At 37.4% G+C, this 26343-nt stretch overlaps 4 protein-coding genes across 6 annotated transcripts; 3 read left to right on the forward strand and 1 right to left on the reverse strand.

Moving 5' to 3' along the window:
* Positions 1-419: 419 nt before the first annotated feature.
* On the reverse strand, positions 420-10642 carry LOC147534299 (exocyst complex component SEC10b-like). Of its 2 annotated transcripts, XR_015227211.1 has the most exons (26): positions 10141-10442; positions 9623-9718; positions 9286-9534; positions 9118-9192; positions 8331-8432; positions 8181-8231; positions 7966-8071; positions 7163-7282; positions 6984-7075; positions 5740-5908; positions 5586-5662; positions 5281-5379; positions 5088-5178; positions 4622-4707; positions 4358-4525; positions 4215-4268; positions 4000-4128; positions 3420-3512; positions 3190-3336; positions 2900-2997; positions 2732-2816; positions 1986-2044; positions 1533-1631; positions 1363-1446; positions 541-926; positions 420-474 (listed from the first exon to the last, which is right to left on the reverse strand). XR_015227211.1 is itself a non-coding variant. In XM_086645367.1 (25 exons), the coding sequence occupies exons 2-25, from the start codon at positions 9716-9718 to the stop codon at positions 848-850; spliced, it is 2508 nt and encodes an 835-aa protein (XP_086501493.1). In that variant the 5' UTR covers positions 10141-10642; the 3' UTR covers positions 420-847. The 2 variants fall into 2 exon arrangements, 1 of the variants encoding a protein (XP_086501493.1); XM_086645367.1 differs by having other exon boundaries at positions 420-926; positions 10141-10642.
* A 481-nt stretch (positions 10643-11123) lies between these two features.
* On the forward strand, positions 11124-16693 carry LOC147534300 (dnaJ protein ERDJ2-like). Of its 2 annotated transcripts, XM_086645369.1 has the most exons (12): positions 11410-11593; positions 11955-11990; positions 12410-12636; positions 12733-12828; positions 13464-13584; positions 13702-13808; positions 13952-14169; positions 14256-14433; positions 14538-14657; positions 14802-14888; positions 15352-15462; positions 15612-16693. In XM_086645369.1, the coding sequence occupies exons 3-12, from the start codon at positions 12451-12453 to the stop codon at positions 16443-16445; spliced, it is 2058 nt and encodes a 685-aa protein (XP_086501495.1). In that variant the 5' UTR covers positions 11410-11593; positions 11955-11990; positions 12410-12450; the 3' UTR covers positions 16446-16693. The 2 variants fall into 2 exon arrangements, with proteins under 2 accessions (XP_086501494.1, XP_086501495.1); XM_086645368.1 differs by lacking the exon at positions 11955-11990 and having other exon boundaries at positions 11124-11593.
* Positions 16694-17616: 923 nt separating this feature from the next.
* On the forward strand, positions 17617-22667 carry LOC147534301 (uncharacterized protein At3g49140-like). Its single transcript, XM_086645370.1, has 11 exons — positions 17617-17953; positions 18033-18126; positions 18226-18424; positions 19162-19264; positions 19336-19403; positions 19503-19661; positions 19765-19896; positions 20465-20809; positions 21059-21211; positions 21391-21486; positions 22399-22667. The coding sequence occupies exons 1-11, from the start codon at positions 17893-17895 to the stop codon at positions 22501-22503; spliced, it is 1515 nt and encodes a 504-aa protein (XP_086501496.1). The 5' UTR covers positions 17617-17892; the 3' UTR covers positions 22504-22667.
* A 1023-nt stretch (positions 22668-23690) lies between these two features.
* LOC147534302 (uncharacterized protein At1g01500-like) lies at positions 23691-26321 on the forward strand. Its single transcript, XM_086645371.1, has 2 exons — positions 23691-24817; positions 25710-26321. The coding sequence occupies exons 1-2, from the start codon at positions 24065-24067 to the stop codon at positions 25941-25943; spliced, it is 987 nt and encodes a 328-aa protein (XP_086501497.1). The 5' UTR covers positions 23691-24064; the 3' UTR covers positions 25944-26321.
* The last annotated feature ends 22 nt before the right edge of the window (positions 26322-26343 follow it).

A 26343-nucleotide genomic window follows, 5' to 3' on the forward strand; every position in this document is an offset into this window, starting at 1 on the left:
TGCTCTCTATGTGATTGCCCTACATTGTTTGGGAGAACGCACGAAGCATAGGCTATAGGTGTCAACCCAAACTTAGTAAATGTATGAGTCACATGAACAACACCCTGTACTTGTTAGGGTTTGAGTGTCAAAAGTGGTAACTGGGCCTTCAATCGCAAACCTGAGCTATTAATGGGAATCCAAGCATATCAAATGTCTAGGGCTTCTGGGCAAGATCGTGGAGCCTTTCACCAGGAACAAAAGTTGTGTCATATTGAGCTGGCTTTCAAAAGCTGGGACAATCTCCATACTCAATGGGGTTTGGGTCCGTCTCTCTTTCTCACAACTCTTTACCTAAAATGCATTTCAGAAATGGAGAGTTGGACGAAGAGGGGGGCAGATATGAAAAAACTGCAGAAACCAAAACAGAGAAAGGTCGATTTTCTTGATATGGGAATTTAATAACATATCATTCAAGCAAATTCAACAACTAGTCTGCAACAATAAGAACAAAATCACGAAAACACAAACACTACTGATTCTTCCTTAACATGGTACTACGGTAGGAGCAAGAGAGATGGTACGACAGAAAAAGTGTTTCAATTGTACTAAGTCTGTCCATTTTCAACTACAACAACTCTACCTACTTCTCACACTCATACAACCATAACCACAAAAGAAACATAACATTAAGCGTCGCTGTCAATTAAGATAGAGAAAGCCTTGTTGTTACCAAAAGAATTTGCTGCTAAAATGATGGAGAATTTTTGCCGTTGCTCGTTCTGCAAATGTTTCCATGACTAAAAAAATCGGCGTCTCTATAAAGAGCGATATTCCATAATGAGACACGTCACATTTCACATTGTTTTTAACTAGAACTCTGCCATAAGGAGCTGAGTCTGGATGCAAGCTTCGCAGATTTATAATCTTCTCTAAGCTGAATAAACCTGTAATAATAACAGAACTCGCACCAATTACTTGATGAAAAATTTCCGTGGATAAATGCAGTAATAATTAGAACAAAGTAAGGAGGTGGGTATCGCCTCCCGACATCCGTTTTAGCCCATGGAGATGACCTACGGTCTATACCTTCACATCGCAAAAAAAGCAGACCGTAATAGTTCCAATCCAATCAAAAATATGTTAACGTTATGATGATGAAACCTTCCAATTCACCGTCTTAAATAAGAAACAACTTGTAATTGGCTACACTTTTCTAAAATCGGGCAGTTCATGACACTGTAAGGAGATTCTCACAAATATTAGGTACTTGGATCATCATCTCCATCTAGGTCATAATGGTGGTCCTGAGGAAGTGTGATTTGCAGTAGTGCAAACAGATCCTGCTCCAAGAAAAACATGTCTCAACAAATTTTTAATTACCTTTGAGCATCTTTTCGAATACTTGGGGTTCCTTCAAACAAGGTAGCAAGACTTTCAGGTGCAACAATGAAGACATTGGCCATGCTGAAAGCAAATAACGGTAGAAATTTAAGATCAAACACGTAAAATGCAAAATTGAAAGAGAAAGAATCTTTAGAAAATACACTCACATGCCCAACAATTCAAATTTCTCATCAACAGAGGGAGCGTTGAAGCTGCGGACATACTCTCCGTACTCGGTTATGTCACGTTTTAGCCGCAACCCACCACTTTAGAAGACATAAATAAGTGAACTAGTTAGAAGGTGTTATGTAAACCAATTGCATTATAATCACCATGGTTAGAAGTAACGTATGAAAATATGTTTCGAATCTAACTTTCAGGTGCGGCAATTAAGATAGGTGGACATTAGTTCCGGAAAAATCGAGGGCGATCACTTGGAGGTGAGAGGTACAAATTAGGGACTTGGGGATGGCACAGGCAACACCAATGGATTTCTATGTCTAGTTACCTAATGCTTTCAAAAAAAGCGTCTTTTACCCAAAAGAGTGGCTCCATACGCCATTGGTGTATTAATGTTCAAAATTAACAGATCAGGAAACATCAATAGTTCAGAGTGTTACCTTGGGTTAAAGGTAAACTTCTGCCAATGGCTGAGCAGCCCTTTATGCAAGCGGTTCCCCTGAAATCACAAACACATAATCGTTGAAAATGTATATAACGAATCTTAGGTTATTATGTAAAGATGGAAGAGAGAATTTCAATAAAATTGGTCCATATTATTCCACGGACATAATATACAGTGAAGTTGGAAGGTGATACATGCACCTTCATGCATATGCTTTTCTTTAGCAAGTCTAGTATAAGAAAGTCTTGCTACAATGATGCAAACGTTTATAGGTTACCATGTTTTTGTAGAGTCGGAAAGATCTGCTAAGAAGTGGAGTAGGTATTTTTTTTTTTTGTTGACAAGGGAGTAGGTATTATTAGGAACAATATTTGTTTGTTTCAATTATTTGAAATTTTGACATGATACTGTGAATCGGTGACAGAACTCGAGAGAAATTATTTGTTAAGGTTAACTGAATGTCAAATTTATCGTATAACATTCATCATAAAAACAATTTATGATTTTGATGTACATTCTACGTGTCTAAGAACTCATAAAAATGAAGTAATGTTGAAGAAAGTTAAGAAGTTTTAAGTAGCTGTGGTACTTATGCAATAAAATATAGATAAGTCATAAGTTAAGGCAAACGACTCACAAGCTCTAACTAACTAAAATGCAGCTTCTTTCTTGAACCCATTTACATTCATTAATTATTATTTTTCAGGTTATCAGAAATTCAAGAGAAATGAATTACTATACCAATTCTGTCAAGAAAGCTTGTTTGTTAAGACCTTCAAGTGCAGTGAACGAAACTTCAAGTACACGAGAGAGGTATGCGACAACTCTGGTAAAGTGATGAGAGAAACAAAAAGGTTAATAAGCAGCTCCTTCAATTCATAAAGTTCCATTACAACACCACAGGTGTACCTTATGCAAGCAGTCGTTGGACGGTGATCTGGAGCCATTCCATCGTCAGGCGACCGATAATCTGTCGCCTTCTGTTCCGCGGAAAGCAATCGATCCACCTACAACAGTTTAACGAAACAATTAATTACAGAAGTAAAACTTAAGTCTCATACGAGATTATGAATAAACATGAAAAGAGAAAGGAAAGAAGACAAGAAGATTAAGCTTTGATAAGTAACCATATATATTACAAGAGTTCCCCATTTTTGTGGTGTTCAAATTTCTTAGTAGATAGATATTTGAGAACCGACCTCAGCCATCACAGTTTCAATGCACTGTTGGAGTCCTTTATAAGCAGCACCCTCTGCGCTGGACATAGCTGTTGCCATTTCTTCGCAGGAAGCAGCATGGGCACCATCCACGGGGAGCAAGAGCCGAGAAATGGAGTTTGTGAAATACTGCACAATTAATTTTTTTTTATCAACATAACTGTTACATAAACCAACGGGTACTATAGGGGTGACCCCAAAACATAGCTCACCTGTTGGACTATAGCCACACTGCTAGCACAACGTTGTACTGCAACCATGAAAGATCTGAAACTGCTTTCACCAGCAGCAGCGGCAGACTCTGCCTACAAACCAGCAATATATGACGAAGCGGTCAAAGCCAACCAAACCTGAGTGTTTGTATTTTATTTTGCCCTCTTTTATTCTTTATTTGAGACATATTTTTAGGGATAATTGTTGTCAACTTGGTTTCTAAGTCTAAAGGGTTCCCCGTTGGAGTCCAAGTAGTTAGGACTTGGTTAGGGTGGAAAAGTCCTGTGGTTATAAATTAATGTTAGAGGGTTTATTTTAGGGAGAGAGTTAGTTAAAGTAATTTCCAAACAGTGTTTTGAGAGAATTCTTCATGTTTCATTACTGAGGTATTTAAATTAGTTGGAATATTTCTTGGATTCTAGTTGGAAAACTAGAAATATAATTATGTTTAAAACTCTGAGTGAAGCTTTCGGTCTACGAGTTTCCATCAGTGTATGCTTATTGGAGTATTGTAGAGGCAAGAAAGGTCATAAAGCAAGAAAAGTATAAAGGCAAGAAGGTCAAGTGCTTGAAAATTACAGCAGAAGCAGCTGCGGCAGCTACCCTTCTACTGACACTTGTTCCAAGCACATATCTTTCCCTCTGAGCTGCAGCTTCAGTTAGACTATCTCTGGCCCGTTCAAGCCCTTCTGTTATATACTGACTAACCTGAAAAAAAAAGACATCGTCATAAAACAGTAAATCTTATGTGAACATTATACCCGAATACAATACTAAAACCAGCCATGACTTACTTGGTCGAGCAAGCAAGTAAACACTGCTTTGACATTGGATGCAAGAGTAGGAGGCTGCACAATGATACATCGGGAATCGATGAGTAGAAGAAGTTTACGACGAGAACTTATCAATAACAAAAAATAACTTCTTAATAACTTACCTGAGATGAAAATAAATTGCATCTAGAAATTGCCTCTTCATTCCACCGCACGTACTCTGTTACTACTGTGACTGATATCTGCTGCTGTGAAGATGACACTGCCGCTCCTTTAGAGCGTCCAATTGTTCCAGATGATTCAGAACGATTTTCAGCACGAATTTCTTCCATCTGCATCACAAAAATGGTTGCTCATCTGTTGAAGCAATAACTCAGTGACTCTGAGGAGATACAAAAGGTCCGAAAGGAGATAAAAGGGGTGCAAACCTTTGCCTGGAAGAGCTGTCTAAGGGACGCTTGTTCATGTTCAGGATACTCGTCTTTGTGAGAAAGAAACAGAGATTCTGTGAGGCCTGGACCAACAGCGTTAGTAATTCTTTTAGACATTTGACAAATAGACCAACTTCAACCAAATATCAGAAAAATATAAGTTGTTAGATTCGAAGGCATGATCCAATGATAGTTCCTTTTACACGGGCAATTTCATGAGTGCTAATTGTTTGCTTCTACTCAATAGTCTAGTGAAACAAGATGTCGACCAATATATACAGCAAAACTGATGTCAAACCTTGAAAGATGCAAGAATACATGGGACCTCTAAATGCCTAGGTAGATCAGTAGACAAGATTATAAAGCAACTAAAGTAGTGCTTGATGGAACATATCAGCCCCTGTAGGAATTTCAAGTTTCACAACATAAACGCAAGTATCAACATGTGAATTCATTGCATTACCCTCAACATCCAAGTCACCACACCCCACAGCTCTTAAGTCCCTAGCGAGTTCCTGTGTCTTCTCATAGGCCACTGCTAGAATCCTAAGATACTGCAGCTCATCTCAAACAACAGCAGACATTAGAACCTAAATATGAGATTATAAAATTGCAGAAACAAAGAAGACGTACAAAACAAAGCTAGTTTATCTCACCAAAAGAAGCCCTCCTTGACCTACGGGGGGTAAGTTTACAAGAGATGGCTTAACTAAAAGCTTGTCTAGCAATGCCGTTACACGCTCCTCCAAAACTCGCTGTGTACAAAGCAATCTTCTGTCAACTCAATAAATAAAATACAATTGAAACTGAACTTTTTGGTGCATTGACATGACAACACGGTAGATATAGTGTGTGTGTGTGTGTGTGTGTGTATGTGTTTATTTTGTGGTGTGTGTGTGTGTGCTCTTACGTACATATATATGTATGTATGAGAGAGAAAAAGAGGAGGAGGATGACAAACCTGCACGAGGATTGCCATGACATCGTTTGGAGAAGGGAAGACAGCCATTATTGTTGCGGCTTCTTTCCTTACAGTATCTGCAAGCAAAATATCCCGGATCTATCAATATGATCCTGACCCCATTGCTTATGATCAACATAGAGATCCTCCAAACCTGTGATTTCTTTGTACACAGAAGATAGTCCCCGTGAAACATTGCTAGGATTGAGTGGTGAACCCTCTTCACCGAGGACCAACATGGTATCTGCAGTCATTACTTCCACGTCCATAAACATTGGGCGAGTTCTGACGTAATGTTGCATGGCACTCGTACCCCTGTTAAACTGAATTTCAAAAGAATTGTTAAGAAACAAATAGCTAATTGACAATCTTCATTCAATATCTCCAGCATTCATTCTTAGAGATCCCTACATACGAGTACTACTTATAAGAAAATAACAATTTATAAGTATAAGGGTCTCAGAAAAAAATTTCACCATCTATCCAGCACAAAAAGTATAATAAACTAAAATAAAACAGCCAGAGGTTCCAGAATTGTGATGGAGGCATGTAAGCAATAGAAGGATTTGTCTAGTGACTTGAGGGTATGGTTACTTCAGTCTTGTGTTACTCATTCTTGATCTTTTCTTTGGGAAATCAACACCAGCCACACTGAAAGAATGCAAAGGATAGGCCCCTACTCCCTAAATATAAACTCATTTTCAAAAAAAAATCCTTGAAAAAGGTCAATCGCACCGAGTTTCATACAAAGAAAATAACACAAAAGAAGAAAGGTTAGCTCAGGCATGCTTTCTCTTGCTTAATGGCATCCTTTGTTGCTTGCTTGCTTTCCTTTTCCTTCTCAGTCTCTAATGCGCAATCAATCAGTTGCTTGCTTCCTATCAATCTTGATTCCTGCTTATTCGACCCCATGATCAATTCTTGAAGCTCGTTGCACTTGGAGTTGAGAGACAAGTGGTATTGGACCCCTTCAAAGAAACAATTTTCTCTTTGCCGGTCATGCTACATCACTACCCTTCCAGCCTCGCCACTGACTTAAGCCATTGCAAGCCTCCTCCCTTCTCAATTTTGGCCTCAATTCCTCCGTCAAAAAGTTGCTTCTTAATTTATGTTTAGATTTTCTCTCATTTTCTTCAACAAAATAATAATTCTCTACTTACAGAAAAACATATAAGAAAAGGTTCTTTATAGTCGACACTGGGGTCAAAAGGCAATAGCTCAAAATTCATGATACACCTTACATTCTAAAATTTCGCTGAGCTGACAGACCTCGTGCAGAAGAGATGTTCTGAATGAGTGGTTTAATTATTAACTGAGTTCCTGATGTGTGTGAAACTAAAAGAATATAGAATAAAAGAAAATAAATCGGCAATTCAACTAATTATATTTTACATTTACCTGAGACAAAATTTTAGCACATTCTGCCATTGTTGATAATTCTCGCCTCTGAGACGCTGCATCAAACCGAGATAGCAACCTGTTCTCGAGTTCTAATCAAAAGATAGAAACAATAATGAATAATTAACACTGTTTACAGAGGCAGACAAAAAAGAATAACAAGAGACGCATCAACCCACCATTACAATAGTCTTGAAGGTTTGCAACTGCAACTTCTAGACCTCTGCTTGCGGTTGCGTTTCCCATAACTGAGGGCGCAGTTATTCCATGTCTTCCAATATCTTCCTCGGCAAAGGCCCCTGAAATGAAAATTTTGAGTACAAGCTTTTTGTGACAGCAATATCGATGGTGTAGGGCGATTATGCCATGACACTGCTAGGTGCCACTGCTTCACTAAAATGCATTTGGGTCTGAAGCATGCAAAACAATTTACTAAAACTTTGACATAAATCTGTATCTGTTTTTCTTATGCCTTCAGAGAGAAGTACAGATTTCATGAATGTTTTACTGTTTTAGTGGTGGAAGGAGTGAGGACTTTCAAATATTTCAAAGTTTATTATCTTTTCCTTTGCTCTGAACTTCACTCGATAACAATGACCCTTACTGGATTAAACAACGAGAACATATAATAAATATGAAAGTAAGAGATGTCCTCTCTCCTGGAGATTTTTCGCCAAAAAAATTATATATGTTGAGTAAACAGACAAAAAGTCAATTTAGACAAAAAGAAAGGAACGTGGCAAATTCTGGCTCTACTATAAATCCAGAAACCTTCCTTTCCGAGACAAGATTAAGACCGTCGGTGTCAGAGCTTCTTGGACACGTACAACACGATCTAATGCTTTAAAACACTTATTCGGAACAGGGAAAAATTAAAAATCTTCTGACGGTTAAGCACTGCCGAACCAAGCTTTTATCAGAAAATTGTTAGACAGTGCATAAATGACAAAACCAAAGTTGTACATGGAAATAAGTAGCTTACGCAATTTTTGTGCAACTGAAGCAGCCTCAGCGACACGACTATCATCAGAAAACAGAGGAGAGAGTTCAAGTAGGTCTCCTGGGCTGCTATTGAACTCCATCAGGTACTGCGGGAATTATATCAACTTGGCGTTAAAGCAATAACCAACGTGACATCAAAAACCTTAAATCAGGAAGGCAAGGAGGGTGTTTCTAAATTTAGAGCGTTTGTACAACCTTTATGAGCTCTATTGTCTGGCTAGCAGTTTCTCTCTGAGAATCTGCACTCTGACAACAAGGAAAAATTGTAGATAAATACAAAATAATATGAAACATATAAGAATATCTTTTGTTAAAAAATTGAAGACCATATTCCTATCACTTTACCTGCAGATGATCTCCAATCTTTGCAGCAGTTTGTCCAACACTAGAGATACGCGAATCCAGCCTAGCAAAGCTATCAAATAGCCCATCTACTCCTTTCTCTAGCTAAAAGATACAGACATTGCAATAGCAATATAACATCTAATGAGGTTAAATTCTCAAAATATGGGGACTTCGGGTCTGACTATTTAAAAAGAGGTTAACAGTTCGGTTAAGCAATTTTAGTACGGTTAAGCAGTTTTTGTAACACCACATAATGCAGGCCTAGTTTCGTATACTAAAATTTATAGCTTCCTCTCTTTTCTTTGTTTTTTTTCATGCTTTTTAGGATATGTAAGGGCAGAAAAAGAAAAAATCAGAAGTGGACTCAACCCCAGTAAAACTCAGGTCGGGCTCAAATTTTGTCACCAAAAACCAGGTCCAGCGAGTGGGTAAGCTAGAAATTATGACACCCAAATCCTTCAATGAGGACTTTCACTTTTTTGTTGCATGCACACCTGGTACTCTCACCTTTAAGCATGGATACCTACATACCATATTGGGAGTAGATATATAATGTATTTTGGTATCGTAATATACTACTATAGGGCGGTTTCCCAAGACAATAATTTGGAAAATTTTGAACAAGGTAGAATTTTTTTGGGCTATCTGAGGTTTTTACTCCTAGATTCTTATATCTGAATCCATACGACAAGTGAGGGGCTAACATAGATTTCCTTAGAATATATTGATTCCAATTTTCAAAAAGAAAAAATTGCAGAATTTCAATTTGGATTTTTACACCACTAACCTCAGAGAGTGTCTTCCGATGCTTAGAGTCCTGGACAGAAACCTCCTTCTTCAAATTTGATAGCTTAGCATCAACCTTCAACCAGAAATTGCACAAAATGGTTAAAACGTGGGAAAATCGAAAATATGAGCGTAGAGACAACTCAACAGCCAACTCACAACCATGTACCTGTTGCCGAAGATCAATCAACTCCTTGCAAGAATCCTTGAACAAAGATGAGAGAGCATCAACTTCCGGAAATAATGGACTTACAATCCCTTGTGCTGCTCTCATCGCATCGGATGGAGCCCGTGAATGTCCATTGGGTAAACCATCATTTCCACCAACACCTTCAGATGCAACTGTATCTTCTTCTTGAAAAGATGGAAGAAGCTCATTTACCAAGTTCCCAAATAATGCATCAAAGGAGAAATCACCCTGTAACCAAATAAAGCAAGTAATCCCTAATCTCCTATCCAATTAAGAAAAGGTTCTAACTAGTGAAGTTACAAGTTGGAATCTTTACCTTGAAGTCATCGATGTCCAAAATAAGTGGAAGTGAGCTAACAGATGAAGAATTCGCAGTTCTATTACCTCTATTTCCACCTCCACTCTCTTTCATCTATAATTCAAGGATATCTAAATTAGGGAATTCAATTCATACAAGGTTGATTTATGCTTAAACTACCCAAGTAGATAACTTTCCTAAAATTACCCAGAAATTGTTAAAGTTGCAGGAAATCAAATTGCTTCTGAAAAAGTAAAAAAAAATTAATCCCAAATTTATAAATTAAAGTTTGAATACAATGACAAACTCAATTAAGAAGGTGGTACTCTATAATTCTTCTAATTCAGCAGTAAAAAAATGCATCTTTATCAAATACCTGATTAGGGTTCTACTCAAATTCCTCGAAAACAAGTTAAAATCAACAAATTAACAAAAAATTAAGATATTTTTTCACTTTCAAGTTTCACCCTGCTCAACTTTGTAAAAAAAAAAATGTAAAAGAAACGAAGGGGAAACAGAGAGAATAAACCGTGTACCTCTTTGTTAGATCTAAAATGTGCGAGATAAGTATTGAAGCTTCTTGTTTTTAACTATTGTTTCTCTGGTTTGTTCTTTGTTTCGATCGATCTAGAGAGAGAGAGAGAAGAGAGAGACTCCGGTTAGGGTGTATTCAACAAGAGATGATGATAGATCCGACGGCCCAATAAGGTTGTCCTTGCCGTGTGTACTTGATTCATTATACCCTCAGTCAGATCCACTTTATAAATGGTGGATTCTTTGGGGATCCAGTTTTGGCTTGGGGTATGCACACTTTGGGTCCATTTAGGTTGAAAAAATTAGACTAGGAGTCTACAAAACATGTTTATTTTTTACCCCTAAACTCTCACCATAACCACCTCTGCCTACGACCCCATCCGACCACCACCACCGCTAGTTTCTCTTCCGTTCCTCCTTTAGTTTAGTCATCCTCCCTCTCTCTCTCTATTTTATAGTCAGGGTTCAAGGTCCTTGTCACTATTGAAATAAAGAGAGAGAGAGAGAGAGAGCGAAGGAGAAGGAGAGAGAAAGAGAGATGATGGGGGATTGTGACTGGTGTGCTCTAACGTTGTGGTAGTAAAGATGATGACTAAGAGTAAAAGAACAAAAGTTACCGCTCTGGAGAACAGAGGAAAAAAAAATTAGAGTACAAAATTTTAGATAAAAAATTATAGGCAGTTCTTTTGTTTCCTTTTTGTTTTTCCCAAAACCTCCCACCACCATTTCTTCTCCCAAGCCTCCCACAACTATTTCTTCTCCCGCGCGGTAAAAGTTGTCGACAATCTACATTGTCAAGACCTTTTCATGCATCTTTTCTCCGATTTTCCTCTTTTCTCCTCCCCTGACCACTGTTTTTCTCGTATTTCTCCAGCCCTCTTCCCACTACCTCCATTTATCTTTCCTTTACATCTCTTTCTCCCTCCTAAACTAGTGCACATTGATTTTAGAGAGAATTTATGACACCTCTTTCTCCAAAACAGATAAAGAAAGAAATGGAGGAGAAAATATAGACTGTTGGGAAGGAGGCGGGATGAAGAAAGAGAAATGGTGGTGGTGGTTTTAGGTGGATGTTGTGGTGCTGGAATTGGTAATCGGACATGAGGAGAGAGTTTTATTGCTTTTACAAAACTCATAAATTTCTCTTTACAACTTTGTACTCCAAATTTCTTTTCTCTTTTTGCAAAGCTTTCGCCAAAAACAAATATGTTTATGTGGCCCCAACCAAAACTGGATGCCCTATAAATGTTAAAACATGTCATCTCGGTCAAGGACGCGGTAAGTGTGGTTGGTACGAAAAGGATATCACTGAAGTCTCAATTTTGTAAAATAAAGATTGAATCTGTCTTCTCTCTCTAGAATTAGAAGATCTTCTCTCAACTAGTCCAGCCGTCAAATGGAGAGGTGAATTGAGAGAGAAGAAAACGACTCCAGATCTTAATTTCAATCTTGAAAGTGAGTTTATCCTATCTCGATTCTAGCTACTTACAATACGGAGGTTTATTGTTTGATGTTGATAGTGATTTTGGGGTTTATTAAATTTATTGGTCTGGATCTGAGCAATTGATTTTGTTATATTCTCTTTTGATTATTCATTCTAGGGTTTATTATTGAATTCTGATGTTCCCTTAGTTTTTTTTCACGTATAAGAATTTCTCTGTTGTGAATCGGGTTTAGTATCTTCTCGATTTTGAAGGTTGGAGTTAATAGGGTTTCGAGCAGCAGTTACCAAGTTACTGGGTTTTAATTTTATGTTACATAATACACTTAAGATTTGGTATGTAAATGTAATACGATCTAGGTCTCTTTTTTTCAGACTTCAAAATAGATATAAAGTGGAGGTAGAATTCAGGTAAACATCAATTTTGATAGATCTAGTCTAATTGGTTGAATTCCAGAGATGCTATTAAGTTATCATGAAAAAATTTGGTTTTTTGAAATTTGACATGATGTTTGGAAATTGGTTCCCAAGTTTTAGTTTGAGCAATGATACATTAATCTCTTTTGTCACCCTTTTTTTTAGCTATGTAAGGGTTGATTTAGCTTTTGATTGTTTTTTTATTTGGTGTTTATATTTCGGGTTGCTGAAATTATGAACATATTCGACTTACAACTAAGAAAGGATTTAATTAACTGAAAATCAAGGATTGTTGGCTTGAGAGAATGTTGATTTCCTTCATTTGTCTGCTTTTAGATGATATTTTACGTGAATGAAACATTGGATTTTTTTATTTCACATTCTTAGTTTTCTAACTAGGATGCTATCTGCAGGAATAATAAGTAATAACTGGTCCGCATAAAGGAGGATAGCTATGGCTGCGTCAGAAGAGAATAGCTCATTGTTTCCTATCTTCATTTTGACTATAATGGCAATACCATTAATACCATACACCATAGTCAAATTATGTCGGTCTGTCTCTAGAAAGACAAAACCAATTCACTGTCAGTGTGCTGTGTGCTCTCGCTCAGGAAAATATCGGAAATCAATTTTTAAACGGGTGAGTTTTTCAATGTATCCTTTCAACATTTTCTGTTTAAATTAAGAGGTTTGCAATTGTCTAATACTAAATTCTTCTTCTTGTACTCTTTTGCAGATCTCTAATTTTTCGACATGCAGCAATCTTACACTTGTGCTGCTTTGGGTCATTATAGGATTCCTGGTTTATTATGTCAAACATATAAGCGAGGAGGTAATATGGATTTCATTACTTTATATTCTTGTCCTTGTCAAAATTCAATGGTTAATGGATTAGAATGGAGATCAAATAGGCTATATTCTTGGTTTCATGGTCAAATTATACTATTGTAAGCAAATAATACATATGTATGATTGTTGTGGCTGGTGTGATGGTGGGGAGGCTATGCTGATGATGATGTTATAGCTAACTGAAATTAATATGACAAGGGAGACCAGCAATTTAGTTTTAGTGTTCCTGCTATAAAATTCCTGTAAATGTTATTTTCTGTCTCGATGAAATTCAAATATATTTACAGTCTCAAGAATGATGTTTAAGTATCAAGTTTGTCTTATATATGCTTATTAGTTTGTCAATTTGACTTTTTTCTTCTTTTTTCCTGAAAATTTCTTCTTTTCTCTATGAAAATCTTCATTGGTTCCTCTAATATTTGCCCGCTTGTACTGTTTATTATTGAATATCCACATCTGGGTCCTGTTTATGAGGTCCTGTTACAATATCTTATTGAGAAAGTGAATTTGTTGATACGTCTTTTTAGAGCAGAAAAGTTAAAGCAATTTTGGTTCCTACTTTTTAGTTCTGCCTCAGTGTCTACTGCCTCTTACTGATCACTTGTTCTGTTAACTCAGAGTCAACCATTTGAACCCTTCAGCATTCTTGGGTTAAATTTTGGAGCTTCAGATTCAGAGATAAAGAAGGCATATAGAAGACTCTCCATCCAATACCATCCTGATAAAAATCCTGATCCAGGTAGAAGTTGTTCTTTGTCTTCATTTTATGTTGTTTATTAGACTTCTGCAAAACCTAATGTTTGTTAAGAATGATATGTTTAGCTATGCTTACAAATAATTGTTTTTCTGGTTTCAGAGGCCCACAAATATTTTATAGAGTTCATATCAAAAGCTTATCAAGCTCTGACAGATCCAATATCCCGTGAGAATTTTGAAAAATATGGTCACCCGGATGGGAGACAGGTAAACACGACTATCTTAAGAAGCGAAAAGGCATTCCATAGCTCCAATTTATTATTTGATGAAGAGATCGAATTTATAATGACTAATTTTTGTTACATAGAAGGAAAATTAATTGGATTATCATGTTAATCTCTTGTATCCAGGGGCTACAAATGGGAATAGCTCTTCCACAATTCTTACTTAATATAGATGGAGCATCTGGTGGAGTTCTTTTACTTGGGATTGTTGGAGTTTGTATTCTTTTGCCTCTGATTATGGCTGTTATATATCTCTCAAGGTCATCAAAATATACCGGAAACTATGTTATGCATCAAACTTTATCCACATATTATTATTTCATGAAACCGTCCTTAGCCCCAAGGTACGCTTATTTTCTCCACATAGGACTTATGCACTTCCTATCATGGATTTCTATTGTTCCATACTAATGGTGCCTTAATGATGCAGCAAAGTTGTGGATGTTTTTATTAAAGCTGCTGAATTCATGGAAATTCCAGTTCGTAGGAGTGATGGGGAACCTCTTCAGAAACTCTTTATGTTAGTTAGGAGTGAGTTGAACTTGGACCTTAAGAACATCAAGCAGGAACAAGCAAAGTTTTGGAAGCAGCATCCTTCGCTAGTTAAGGTAGTTTTTCTTCTCCGTCTATGTGTTTATAGGTCCTGGGCTTCTTATGTTTTCTGACAAAAACCGTGGTTCACATTCTCACTCTCATGATTTCCTGTATTCAGACAGAGTTGTTGATCCAGGCTCAGCTTACGCGTGAATCAGCTGATTTACCATCAGCTTTGCAAGGAGATTTCAAGCGTGTGATCGAAATGTCACCTCGCCTCCTTGAAGAACTGATGAAGGTACTGTTACAACTTTTTGGTGCTTCACCCCCTTCATAGGGTTTACGTGGTGATAAGATATGATGAGCTGTTGTGATTATTCCCGTCTGCTCCTCTCCCCGTCCTCTCTCACACTCATTGGAGTACTTCCCTTTTTGCATGCAGATGGCAATCATACCACGCAATAATCAGGGGCATGGATGGTTAAGGCCTGCGATTGGTGTCGTCGAGCTTTCTCAGAGTATCATTCAGGTAGTGCTAAGCAATTACTTATAGCTGACTTTCTTGTGTATTTAGACAATAATTATTTCCAGCAGGTAGTCACTTTATTTCTGTAGTTCCTTTGCCCTTATGCGTGAATTAACACTTTTGCCAACAACAGAAGTATCTCGCAAGCATCTTACTTGAAAATTTCACTACTGGGTTATAACTGACTATTTTGCAAAAATCGTCTCGCTTTTATCATTCTTATCCTTCTTTCATGTTGAAAATCGTGATTCTCAATACTGTTAAAAGAACAAATAGTGATGCGAATAAGTAGGTCACATATGAGCTCCTACACCTTGTCGAAGCTTCCGCCAATGTGTTCACCTCGATCTGTATAATCTCGTAGTTACTTCTCCACTTCAGCTTCTCAATATGTTAGATATTATCTTGTTACTCCGTCAGTATATTCCTCAGGATTGCTGAATGTTTAGTCTGTTTCATAATGCAGGCTGTTCCCCTCAGTGCAAGAAAAGCAGTAGGGGCGTCTAATGAGGGCAATGCTCCTTTTCTGCAATTACCACACTTCAGTGAGGCCATTGTCAAGAAGATTGCACGTAAGGTACGTAGGCAGAAGACTATCTCTTCAATCTTCATTTAAGTAGACACAATTTAGTGAAGTCACATTTTTCCCCTTGTTGAGTTTGTGGCTGCAACCAGCTCTTATTTTTAGAGCCAACTCACCGTCGTATTTTGGTTTTATTTCTGCAGAAGGTGCGATCATTCCAAGATCTACGGGACATGACCGAAGTGGAACGTGCCGACCTACTAACTCAAACTGCTGGATTCTCTGCTACTGAAGTACAAGACATAGAAGTAGTCCTTGAAATGATGCCCTCCATAACAATCGAAATCACCATTGAAACAGAAGGTGAAGAAGGTATTCAAGAAGGTGATATCGTCACAATGCAAGCATGGGTGACACTTAGTCGAAAAAACAACCTTATCGGTGCCCTTCCCCATGCTCCTTACTTTCCATTTCACAGGGAAGAAAACTTCTGGTTACTGCTCGCAGATTCAGTCTCGAACGACGTATGGATGTCCCAAAAGGTCAGTTTCATGGATGAAGCAGCAGCCATTACAGCTACCTCAAAAGCAATTCAAGAAATAAAAGAGGGTTCAGGAGCAACTGTGAAAGAAATAAGTACTGCAGTTAGAGAAGCTATTGATAAGGTTAAAAAAGGATCAAGATTGATAATGGGCAAATTCCAGGCACCCGCTGAAGGAAACTACAATCTTACTTCATTTTGTTTATGTGATTCATGGATTGGCTGTGACAAAAAGACAAGTTTGAAACTAAAAGTTCTGAAACGGAGTCGAGCTGGGACTAGAGGATCAGTTGCGGATGAAGTTCCAACTATGGAAGATGGAATCGAGGAGGAAGAAGAGGATGAGGAAGAGGAGTATGATGATTATGAAAGTGAGTATAGTGAAGATGACGAAGACGAGAAGGACACAAAAGGAAAAGGAGCTGTGGGGAATGGCGTTGCAGCTGAGAAGAACAGTGGTACAAGTTCTGAAGAATCAGGCTCTGATGAAGAGTAAAACCCTAGAATTTTCTTTCTGTTCAGGAGAGAGATTTGGTTTTGCCATTCTAGTTCTACCTTGAGCTAGCTCCCCAACCATAACATAAGATAGTTCAAAATTAGTTAAACTTAATTTTATACTGTTTTTGTTTTTGACATTGAAGAAGATGACACATTTAAGCAGGAGAACATTTTTTTTCCGAGAGGATTAACTCATTTTTTGAAGCATATCATATAAAGAAAGGACCTGTTTGCATTTTCTTTGAATGGATAGTTTGTATTTGGATATATTCCAGCTATAGCTAGAGGAGTTCAACCGTCAAAAGGTTTTCTCTTTATTTGTTGAAAGATAAGAAGGTTTTTAATGGGGAAGATTTAGTGAATGACTATTATTGCTTTCTCAACAACTTCATTTCTTTTTTTTTGGAAGTCGACTACGATCTACGTATGTCGTTACATTTGGCACTTGATACATCATAGATGTGATAAGTTCGATAACCGCCCACTCAAACACTAACAGAACCGGGCCTATAGCCCAACAAGACATGGCCTAAGGCCCAACAACATTATTTACACCCTAATAATCCCAATTCAAATAACTAAAGATTCCATCTTCTCTTCTCTGGGATTCGAACCTGGGACCTCCAGGGATTTCTGGAGTTTATGTCAACAACTTCATTTAACTCATTTTAAATGGGAGAGAAAATAAGAGAGAAAGAGGTGTGTCGCGTGAGTGGGTTGGTTGGTTTCCTAGGAACCATCCCAAAATTGGACCGTCAGATGAGCCCCAACGGTCCAATTTTATCATATTCCAACCGAAAATGAGCCTAAGTTCCGTCCAAAGAGAAGCCAATTGGACACAAAGGTTGGATTTGCTCTTAAGAGGAATAATGTTTCAATTGCGGAAAATTCAATATTTAGATGGAAAAATCAGAAATATAAGTCTAACCATTGATGATGACCTTTCACAAGAGAAAATTATTTTTTCTTCTCCTCCTCCTCCTTCCATTACAACTTCCGACCACGACTACGACTCATGGACCACCACCATCAGAAGACTTTTTTTTTTTTTGTTGAACATCCATCAGAAGACTTTTTTTTTTTTTGTTGAACATCCATCAGAAGACTTGGTTCATCAGATTTTTCCTATCCAAAGTCTTGTATATCCCTCGACCAAAACAATATTACCCATAACAACGGCTTAAATTAATAACCTCTATTCCCCAAAAGCATGGCCCCCCAAGGGCCCAAGGCCCTAACAAGAAACCCAAAATTTCAACAAGAAAAAAAAAAAGAAACCGAAAAAACGGTTCCAATTAAACACTGTGACAGACAGAACTCAGAAGTGTAGTGCAATTCACGCATCTGGTTTGGATGAGACTTTCCCTGCCTCTCATCCGATATACTCTTTTTCAGAACAAAATGAACAAAGCAACGGGAAAAATACCTCTTTGACGACGACGACGATGATAATCGAATCATCCTTCGCCGTCAGATTCCGCTCCACCACCACCACTACCGGCGTTGGTTGCTTCTCCTCCTCTATCTCCATCTCCCTCTCTCTCTCTCAAACACTTAAAGCTGATTACTTGTACTGAAAATGCAGGATATCGAGCATGGTGGAATTCCGACGAAACATCAAATTCTCACTATACTAACACACGCCGATTATCTCAAGCTGGAAATCTTGATATTTCTTGGTACATTATTTATGTTATTGATGATTTCAAGACCTAACTTCAATTTCCAGTTAAAAAAAAACTGATTTAATTACTGGATGATGATCGACATTCGAACAGGAATGGAGTTCCTAATTATAGATGTTCGAAAACGAACCTGAATAAGAAGAGGATTAAAGCTGTAGCTGATAATTCGAGTTCATCAGTTGGATGGAATGGAGAACCAAATTATCATCCTTTTGAGGAAATTGGTGAAGCTTCTATATCTAATGAAGATGCCACACTTACTGCTGCTGAAATTAGTCGAACTTTAATCGAGGTACTAATTAAAGACTCAATTTTTCATCATTTTATCTAGTGGTTTAAGTGAAAATTCACTTCTTTAAACTATAGTTACTTATGAACAAGTATTTGCTCTAACTTTTTTATCAGTAAATTGTTATAACCAAGTACTAGTAAACTAGACAAAGAAAACATACCCACACAAGGGATTACGTAGTTCGGTTGTCAGACCTACTCCACGGTGAACAATGGCACAATGATTTCACTATGTATGAAGAACAATGTTACAGAGATATCTCAAGAGCTTCTGAATATATAACCCACTAAACCTAGCACTTTGCGGCACCACTATCTTTCACGAAGGAGAAACAGAATTACCTCCTTTACATTGATTTTCGCGCTTTATAGGACTAGGGGAAACATAACGTAAATGGACCGGACGATAATGTTGACCTGATATCGCCCCATAATCAAGGCACTCTTCAACGAAAACTTGGACACGTGATTTGTTTGGATTTCATGTTCAGTTATCGTCTTAAATAATCCCTTGCTGTTAAAGTGTGAAATTTTTAGGAAAAAAGAAAATCAATGCAATGCGAAGTATATCACATAATTACGAAGGTCTAACAATATTTGCTTTCTATAGTTCATCTATCACTACTGACAACATTCAGATAGTATTGGTATTCTATTACTGAATCTGAGTTTAAGAGACAATGAGGTATTATTGTGTTTTAAAACATAAATGAGAAGTTTTTTTAATTTCCTGTGTAGGTAAACAGCAAAGCAACACTTATGTTTTCAGGATTGATCGATGATCAAGTCCACGAGAACATTTTCTGGCCAGATTTACCTTATTTAACAGATGAACATGGAAGTAAGTTGATTGAATGATGCTTTATGATCTTTGTGTGTGGTTTCTTATGTTGAGAATAATACCTTTTTCAGATATTTACTTTGAAGTGAACGAGGATGAAGACATTCTGAAAACTCTTACTTCCGAGAATAACTACGTGGTACCAGCTTATAGATCCTACCTGCAATTTATAGTCTTCTCATTCTTGCTAGTGATTTTGTTAGTGTATAATTTTGACATCTCTCTATATATATTGCAGCAAGTAATTATAGGTCTGGATACCAAAGAAATGCTTAGCGAGCTGGAGCTCGGACCATCTGAAATTGATTTTGGCCTCGAAGAAATTGATGATGAAGATAGTGAGGACGATGAAGATGATGAAGGGGGTGAAGGAAATGACGGAGATGACTATGATGATGTATACCCTTTTGGGGAATCAATTTCATGTGTCTTTATGAAGGATCCTAAAATAGGAGAAGTTTTTTGGTATCCTTGTTCTTACAATAAATACTTCTTTACAGGATTGGGTTTCAATTCTCGAAGAGGATGATGACGAGGAAGAGACTGATTCTGATGAATCACTTGGGGATTGGGCGAAATTGGAAACAATGCGTTCTTCTCATCCATTATACTTCGCTAAAAAAATGTCTGAGGTAAATAGGTCAAAGGTTGCAATGTTCTTGGATCATTATGCGAACTCCATCGGTGCATTTTGATCTCACTATACCCTATTTTACTTGTCTTATCTTTCATACAAGAAAGTGGAAATTTAAGCTACTAAACCAGTTATATGTAGCCATGTTGGTCATGAACACCACAATCGAGTATCAATTAGTGAAATACATCTGTCGAGACTACAAGTCTCTAATAACGTGTGAACGATGAATGAGTTGCCACTTGCAACTAAATTAACGTTTCTGATGAAATTATAGTAATTGTTATACGTAGCCATGTAGATCATGAACACCATTATCGAGTATCGATTAGTGAAATACAATTGTCGGGACTATAAGTCTATAAGCACACGTGAGCGATGCATGACTTTCCACTCGTAACCAAATTAAAATCTCTGATGAAATCGAAGAGAGGGAAATTATTGATTCATGTACTAGTGGTGAGGATAGAATACCGATAATCAAATATGTATTTGATAGATTAATCTGTGGTTTATATTTGCTGCTTCGTGCTAACATTATTGATTTTATCTCTACTTATATTCAGGTTGCCTCAGATATTCCTATGGATTGGATGGATCAACCTTCAGCTGGTCTTGCTATCCAAGGCCTTCTACGACCTGCTTTCTTCGATGATAAATCTGTAAGGAGGAAACCAGTATCAGACAATCAAGCCAATGACATAAAAACAAATCAGGCAGGGACAGTGGAAGGTGATACAAAATACATTGAGATTAACGGTCAGGATCATGAATCCAGTTCCCTGAGCTCTCCTGAAGGTGGTTCAGTCCCAGAAGATCAATCGAGCAAATCTGAAAACTTGCAAACCGGGACTTCATTCTACATGCTAGAGATGGCTAAGATTCAACTGGTTTCTGCACATGGAAATCAGGCATGTTCTAAGCTTTGTTAGTGCTTTCGTAATTTAGCTGATTGCTTCTGTCGACCTTTCCTTTTATATTGTCATATCTTCAATGTTCGAATGAGAAATATGCAAGTAAGGACCACATTTTACACTGCAGATTTTGTTGCATACTCTTCACAAGTCAAATTTATGTCTGCTAGCCTTCACGAATGATAGCTTACAACGTGTAGTAAAAAGCCTTCTGAGTCATTCTTTTTTGTTTCTACTTCTTAACAGACTCTCGTGGAATTAAAAGATTTTCAGAGAGCTAAACCAGATGCAATTGCTCATTCGGCAGCAAAGATTATGTCCCGTTTAAAAGCTGGAGGAGAGAACACCACACAAGCCCTTAAGTCTCTCTGTTGGAGAGTAAAGGGTATTCAAGTGGAGGTAGTCATTTCACTGCTGTCAAGTAGCTTATATTTTATGTACTAATGGTCGAAATAATGGTGAGGAATAACAGGCATTGTAGTGTATTTCGTATTGCATTTCCTGAAAACCCAAAGTGCATGTTTATATGTAATAAATTAGCATCTTTTGGTATCTAATATTTTACTGGCATATTACAGGAGGCCGTCGTCATAGGAGTAGATAGCCTTGGTTTCGACTTGAGAGTTTGCTCAGGAACACAAGTCCAGACCTTGCGGTTTGCATTTAATACAAGGGTATGTCATAAACCCAATGTTGTCCCCTTACCACTTCTATTTTATTGTTTGTTTTTTAAGTGAGTTCTCTCCAATAAGACAGTATACAATAACTTCTGCCCACATCACAAGGAAATGCTGCATGCTCCTTAGGTGTAGATTTTTCCCAAAAATTCCTAAATATCTTTTTCATATATCTTAAGCCTTTCCACTACCACTAGCTCTTAAGGTGAATCTGGGATTGTAGATGCATGTCCGAATGATATGTGGTATCAGTGTAAGAGAGAAATTTGCAAACAACTGGTCGGACGATTCCGTCATGGCATCATGACTAAGACTTGTATCGCTTACGAGACAAAACTGGATTTATACAGAAGTTATGCATTCTGAGGGCATTTGTATGCTTTGACAGAGGGCATGCTGGAATGCCTCTCTGTCAATAAAAATACCAAATTCAGCAATGTCAATCCGGATTACACTAGTTCTGAGAAATCCTAGTAATAAAACACAAGGTTCTTTTTGTGGGTAGCCTTTGGATTCATAATGGATAAATCAGGTTCTCAAATTTTATCTTGAAATCAAGAATCGACTATGTCAATAGCCCATAACTGTCTCCTGCTACTTCTCTCTATGTCTATTTTCTCTAAATCTCTCACGATATAGGTAGTATATCAAAAATAAACTTCCCCATAATAGTTCTTTTATGTCAAAATACTTCTTGTTTCGTTGTTTCACAATTTTTTTTACTTTATGATGATCAAAATAGTTCAAGAATTGTTCCATGTAAATGATGTTGTTGATTATCTGTTATTTTTAAGTTATTGTTTTCCTAATGCATAAACGATGGAAGTGCACTAATACGTAGGTTATTTTCTTAGAATGTTCCACTCCTAAATCACTTAACTTTGTTTCCGTACAAAACTATATATGCAGGCTACTTCCGAGTATAGTGTAGAGAGACAATTCCATGATCTAATGTTCCCAAGGAGCCATCAAAGTGTTCAAAAGCAACTAGAAGCTGGTCAAAAAGAATCCTAACAGTTTCAAATTCTGCATCTTGTATTGGTATTTGCCCTATTTGATAGTCTGTGTTCCATTGAGCACTCAAAACAAAAATTTGCAGGTCAGTAATATTTGTTTGTATGACCACTTGCAATTTGTGTATTTCTTTTTTAAGTGAAATGGAATGAAGTTTTTTTTTTTGCATATACTGTCCTACTCAGTCTTCTTCGTTACGTTTTTCCCGATTCGAAAACTTTGTTGTTAGTTTGACATTGAGAGGGGGAAGATCCGTGTAAGGAAGCTCACCTGCGAGTGGCACTTGCGGGAAAAATACACTTAGTCCGACGTCGCTTAGAGAAATGGCTCGATCTTGGGGCATAAGTGCGAGTCCAGGACTTTTGAATGTTGAGACCTCCATAACTAAAGGAGATATATCTTTGACAATGTCGAGGCCTTCTGAGAGCTCCCTTCTCTCATTGAAGGCACCCTTCTCTCTGAAGTTTCAAGAGGATACACGCACAACTCAAGCGTGGTAAGGTTCTAAAGCTATATATGCCTCGATAGTTTTCTTTGGTCATTGATACGGCCATGGAGGAAATGGTTGCGTGGACAAGATGCTTTTCGTTGAAACTGGTCGACAACCTAGTTAAAGAGCTTGAAGTACAATTATTAATTTTTGTGGTCCATCTCTTGTTTTTTTTATCTCTTATTCATTCTTTAACAAACTGACCATTGACAACCACCACCATCTCTCGCATGCACCAAGTCACCGAATTAAATAACCCCTACGTAGATAAGGGTACATGCGAAATCCAAGAAGTTTACATGATAAAATCTGAAAAGTCCGAGGGGACAGTCTTCAGGATTGCTACCGATATTATCTACTTTAGTACTTCTTGCCCTCACAATTTTTAAAACTTCACTAGGGAAGGGTGACTAACCCCTTACCACACTCCATCTCCCATCAATAGTATTTGAACAAGACACTCCTTAACGCCCTCTTCTAGAGTCTCGTCGATGGCAACTTGCAGTGCAACATGATTTGAGCATGACAGTGCCCACCCTCTCTTGCGCATCATGCTCCATCATAGCTTATACCCTCTCTTGTATTTCTTTTTCGATTTTTCTTTCATAATCTTTAGATGCTTTTCGTTATTTGATGTGGGGAATTCACCCTTATTTTTTTTCTCCCCACTTATCCCTCTGCTTTAACTTTTGGTAAAGTTTTCTCAAAAAGAAAGGAAAACTTTTGGTAAAGGTGGTCAAATCGTTATTCAGTCACGTGTGGAATATGTGACGATCCTCTTCCTTTGGGTTCGCCTCCATTTCCTCTTTCCACACCCCCAAAATTGGTCTCTCTCTCTCTCTAGAAAACCATTATCTTCTCGCACTAGAAAGCTAATGTTCATTTTTCCTTCTTCAGATTTCTCCTTCTCTTCATCACTTTCTTTTTCTTTCAGACCCTCGAAAAATTCTCGAGGGAGAGAAAAATGAAGGAACAGAAAGAAACTCACTTATATGAATTCCATAACACTAAACTCTAATCCCACTCTTCTAAATTTCAATTCAAGCTTTTCAGCTTTTTCATCTCATTTCCATGGAATTCCAAAATCCCATGAAAAATTCATCAAAAGAAGCTTCTCACCCAAAGATTATAACCCTTAATTCAAAACCCAACTACCGTTTGATGAATGGGTCTCTTTTATCTCCTTCAGGTTCGTTTGAAATTCGACTTTTTTATATAAGAATTTCTCCATGTGTGATTGATGACGTACCTGATCACCTCAAAATTTGTCATCTTCGACGTGAAATTGGGGTTTCACTTGAGATTAATGGGTCTCGAATTCCTTCCTCTGATTCTGTTTCGATTAATCTTCGTCGAGATCGAATTGATAGAGAATCATCAGAAGTTACTTATGTTAGTACGGATAGTGTGAGAGTAATGGGAGCTATTGAGTTTGAGGTTTATGAGAAGGAAGATATAATCTTATATGGGTCTTTAGAACGGATGGGATTTCCATGGGGAAATGGTAGTTTAGGGTTTGATAATCATCAAGAGTTGGAGAATGATTCTAAGAAAGGGTGGAGTATGGATTGTTATATAAGTTCAGCAATTTCATCTGGTTCTTCTGCTTTTTTTCAGCCTAAACTTGGGATTTCATCGCCTTCGATTGAAGTTTATGTTGCAGGATGTTGTTCTGGTGTTCCTTTGATTCTTACAAAGACAATTCATGTTAGCCCTAGACGAAAATCACCCAGACATGGAGTTCTTGATGCTATTCCTGAGGATGAAGAAACTGAGAAACTCCCAAAAGGCATGAATGGTGTCTTTGGAAACAGGAAGTTGCAGGTATGATTTTAGATGAAAATTGTTCACTTTTTTTTAGTAATGTGGGAAACCGATTCCATTAAGAACCTGTCCACCACCCTTTCTTGTAACGGTTGGACACCCCTCTTAAGCCCATGAGGTCGTGGGATCGAGTGATTCGAGTCTCGGTGGAAGCAGTTATCATTAAGATTTATCCTATGTAATTTTAGGCTATAAATAATGTAATAATTTGTCGGGTTTAGGCCTCTTTGTTGTCGGGCTTTAGGCCTCCCTCATTCCCGGTTTAAAATTAGGCTGTTATCGGGCTTATTACATCTCCATGATGCATCAATGCCTTATAACGACTAACGTAGATCGTAGTCGAATTCTCAAAAAAAAAAAGAAATCCATTAATAACCTATTTGTCTTGGTTCGTTATATCGATTACCAAGGACACCATAAGCCATTACCATATCTGCAAAATTTGAATAAGATCGATAAATGGATGTTTTGAAGATCCAAGTGATAGGGATGGGTGTCTTTTCTATAGAAAATGAATTTGAATATGAAATTCTGTATAATTGCTTCAAATTAAACTAGTATATAGAAATATATATGGTGTGACATACTGACATTAGCGGTACCTTGCTTTCACAACTTTCTTTTGGAACGTATATAAGAGGTTAGTCGCAAAGGATGATTGGTGATTTTTATCGAAGTTTTGTATTGAATAGTACTTGCTGTTGTATAATGTCGCCTGTTTCACCCAATCATTTCCAGGAGGTTTATATCGGTTTTCTTTCTATGACTAGTAATTTTCTGTATTTAGTTTCTTTACACTATTGATATATATATTAACCAGCCTACAATACTTTTCTTGTTCTTTCTATTTTTCGTCTTGAAACTAATTCTGATCCCATTGGAGATTCAACAGGAAATAGACATAGAATTTGATGATTATGAATTTGAGGGGAAACTTTCAAATGATTTCTATGACTCGCAAGATAGTTACTACGATGAAGATGGACAACTCTCGTGGTTCAATTCTGGTGTTAGAGTTGGTGTTGGAATTGGTTTGGGTATGTGTGTTGGGATTGGAATTGGCGTTGGTCTTCTGATGCGTTCTTACCAAGCAACAACTAGAACATTCAGAAGAAGGTTCATCTGAAAACTGATCTTCTCACTTGACTCCCCTGAGTAGTTTCAAGCGAAAGATTGTTCCGATAATGTAGGAATACGGAATCGTTCATGTAAACATTGTGAAGTGGGTGGAGGTAGTATAGCATTTAGATGATTAAATTTAGTTTTTTTTCGGTTTTCTCGTTTTGCTTCTTCTTGATGAGGGTTTTCTACATAGGGCCAATCCTTACTAGATGACTCCTCCACTGAAGAGATGTTATTTTTTTTTCATTTTTGTGCGGGAATTAGAGTAAGCTTGTGAGTGCATACATATGTTTTTGTTCATGTTTTTTCATTTGATTTACTTTTTGTGCTGTTGTTTTTAGGGTTCAGTATTCTTCTATGTGAAAAAGATTTTGTAACAAAACCACTCTGTCCACATTGACTCT

The sequence above is a fragment of the Eschscholzia californica genome, unplaced genomic scaffold (genome assembly GCF_041429995.1).
Source record: "Eschscholzia californica isolate CP2 unplaced genomic scaffold, dmEscCali1.0.p SCAF_6, whole genome shotgun sequence".
Taxonomy (NCBI): Eukaryota; Viridiplantae; Streptophyta; class Magnoliopsida; order Ranunculales; family Papaveraceae; genus Eschscholzia; species Eschscholzia californica.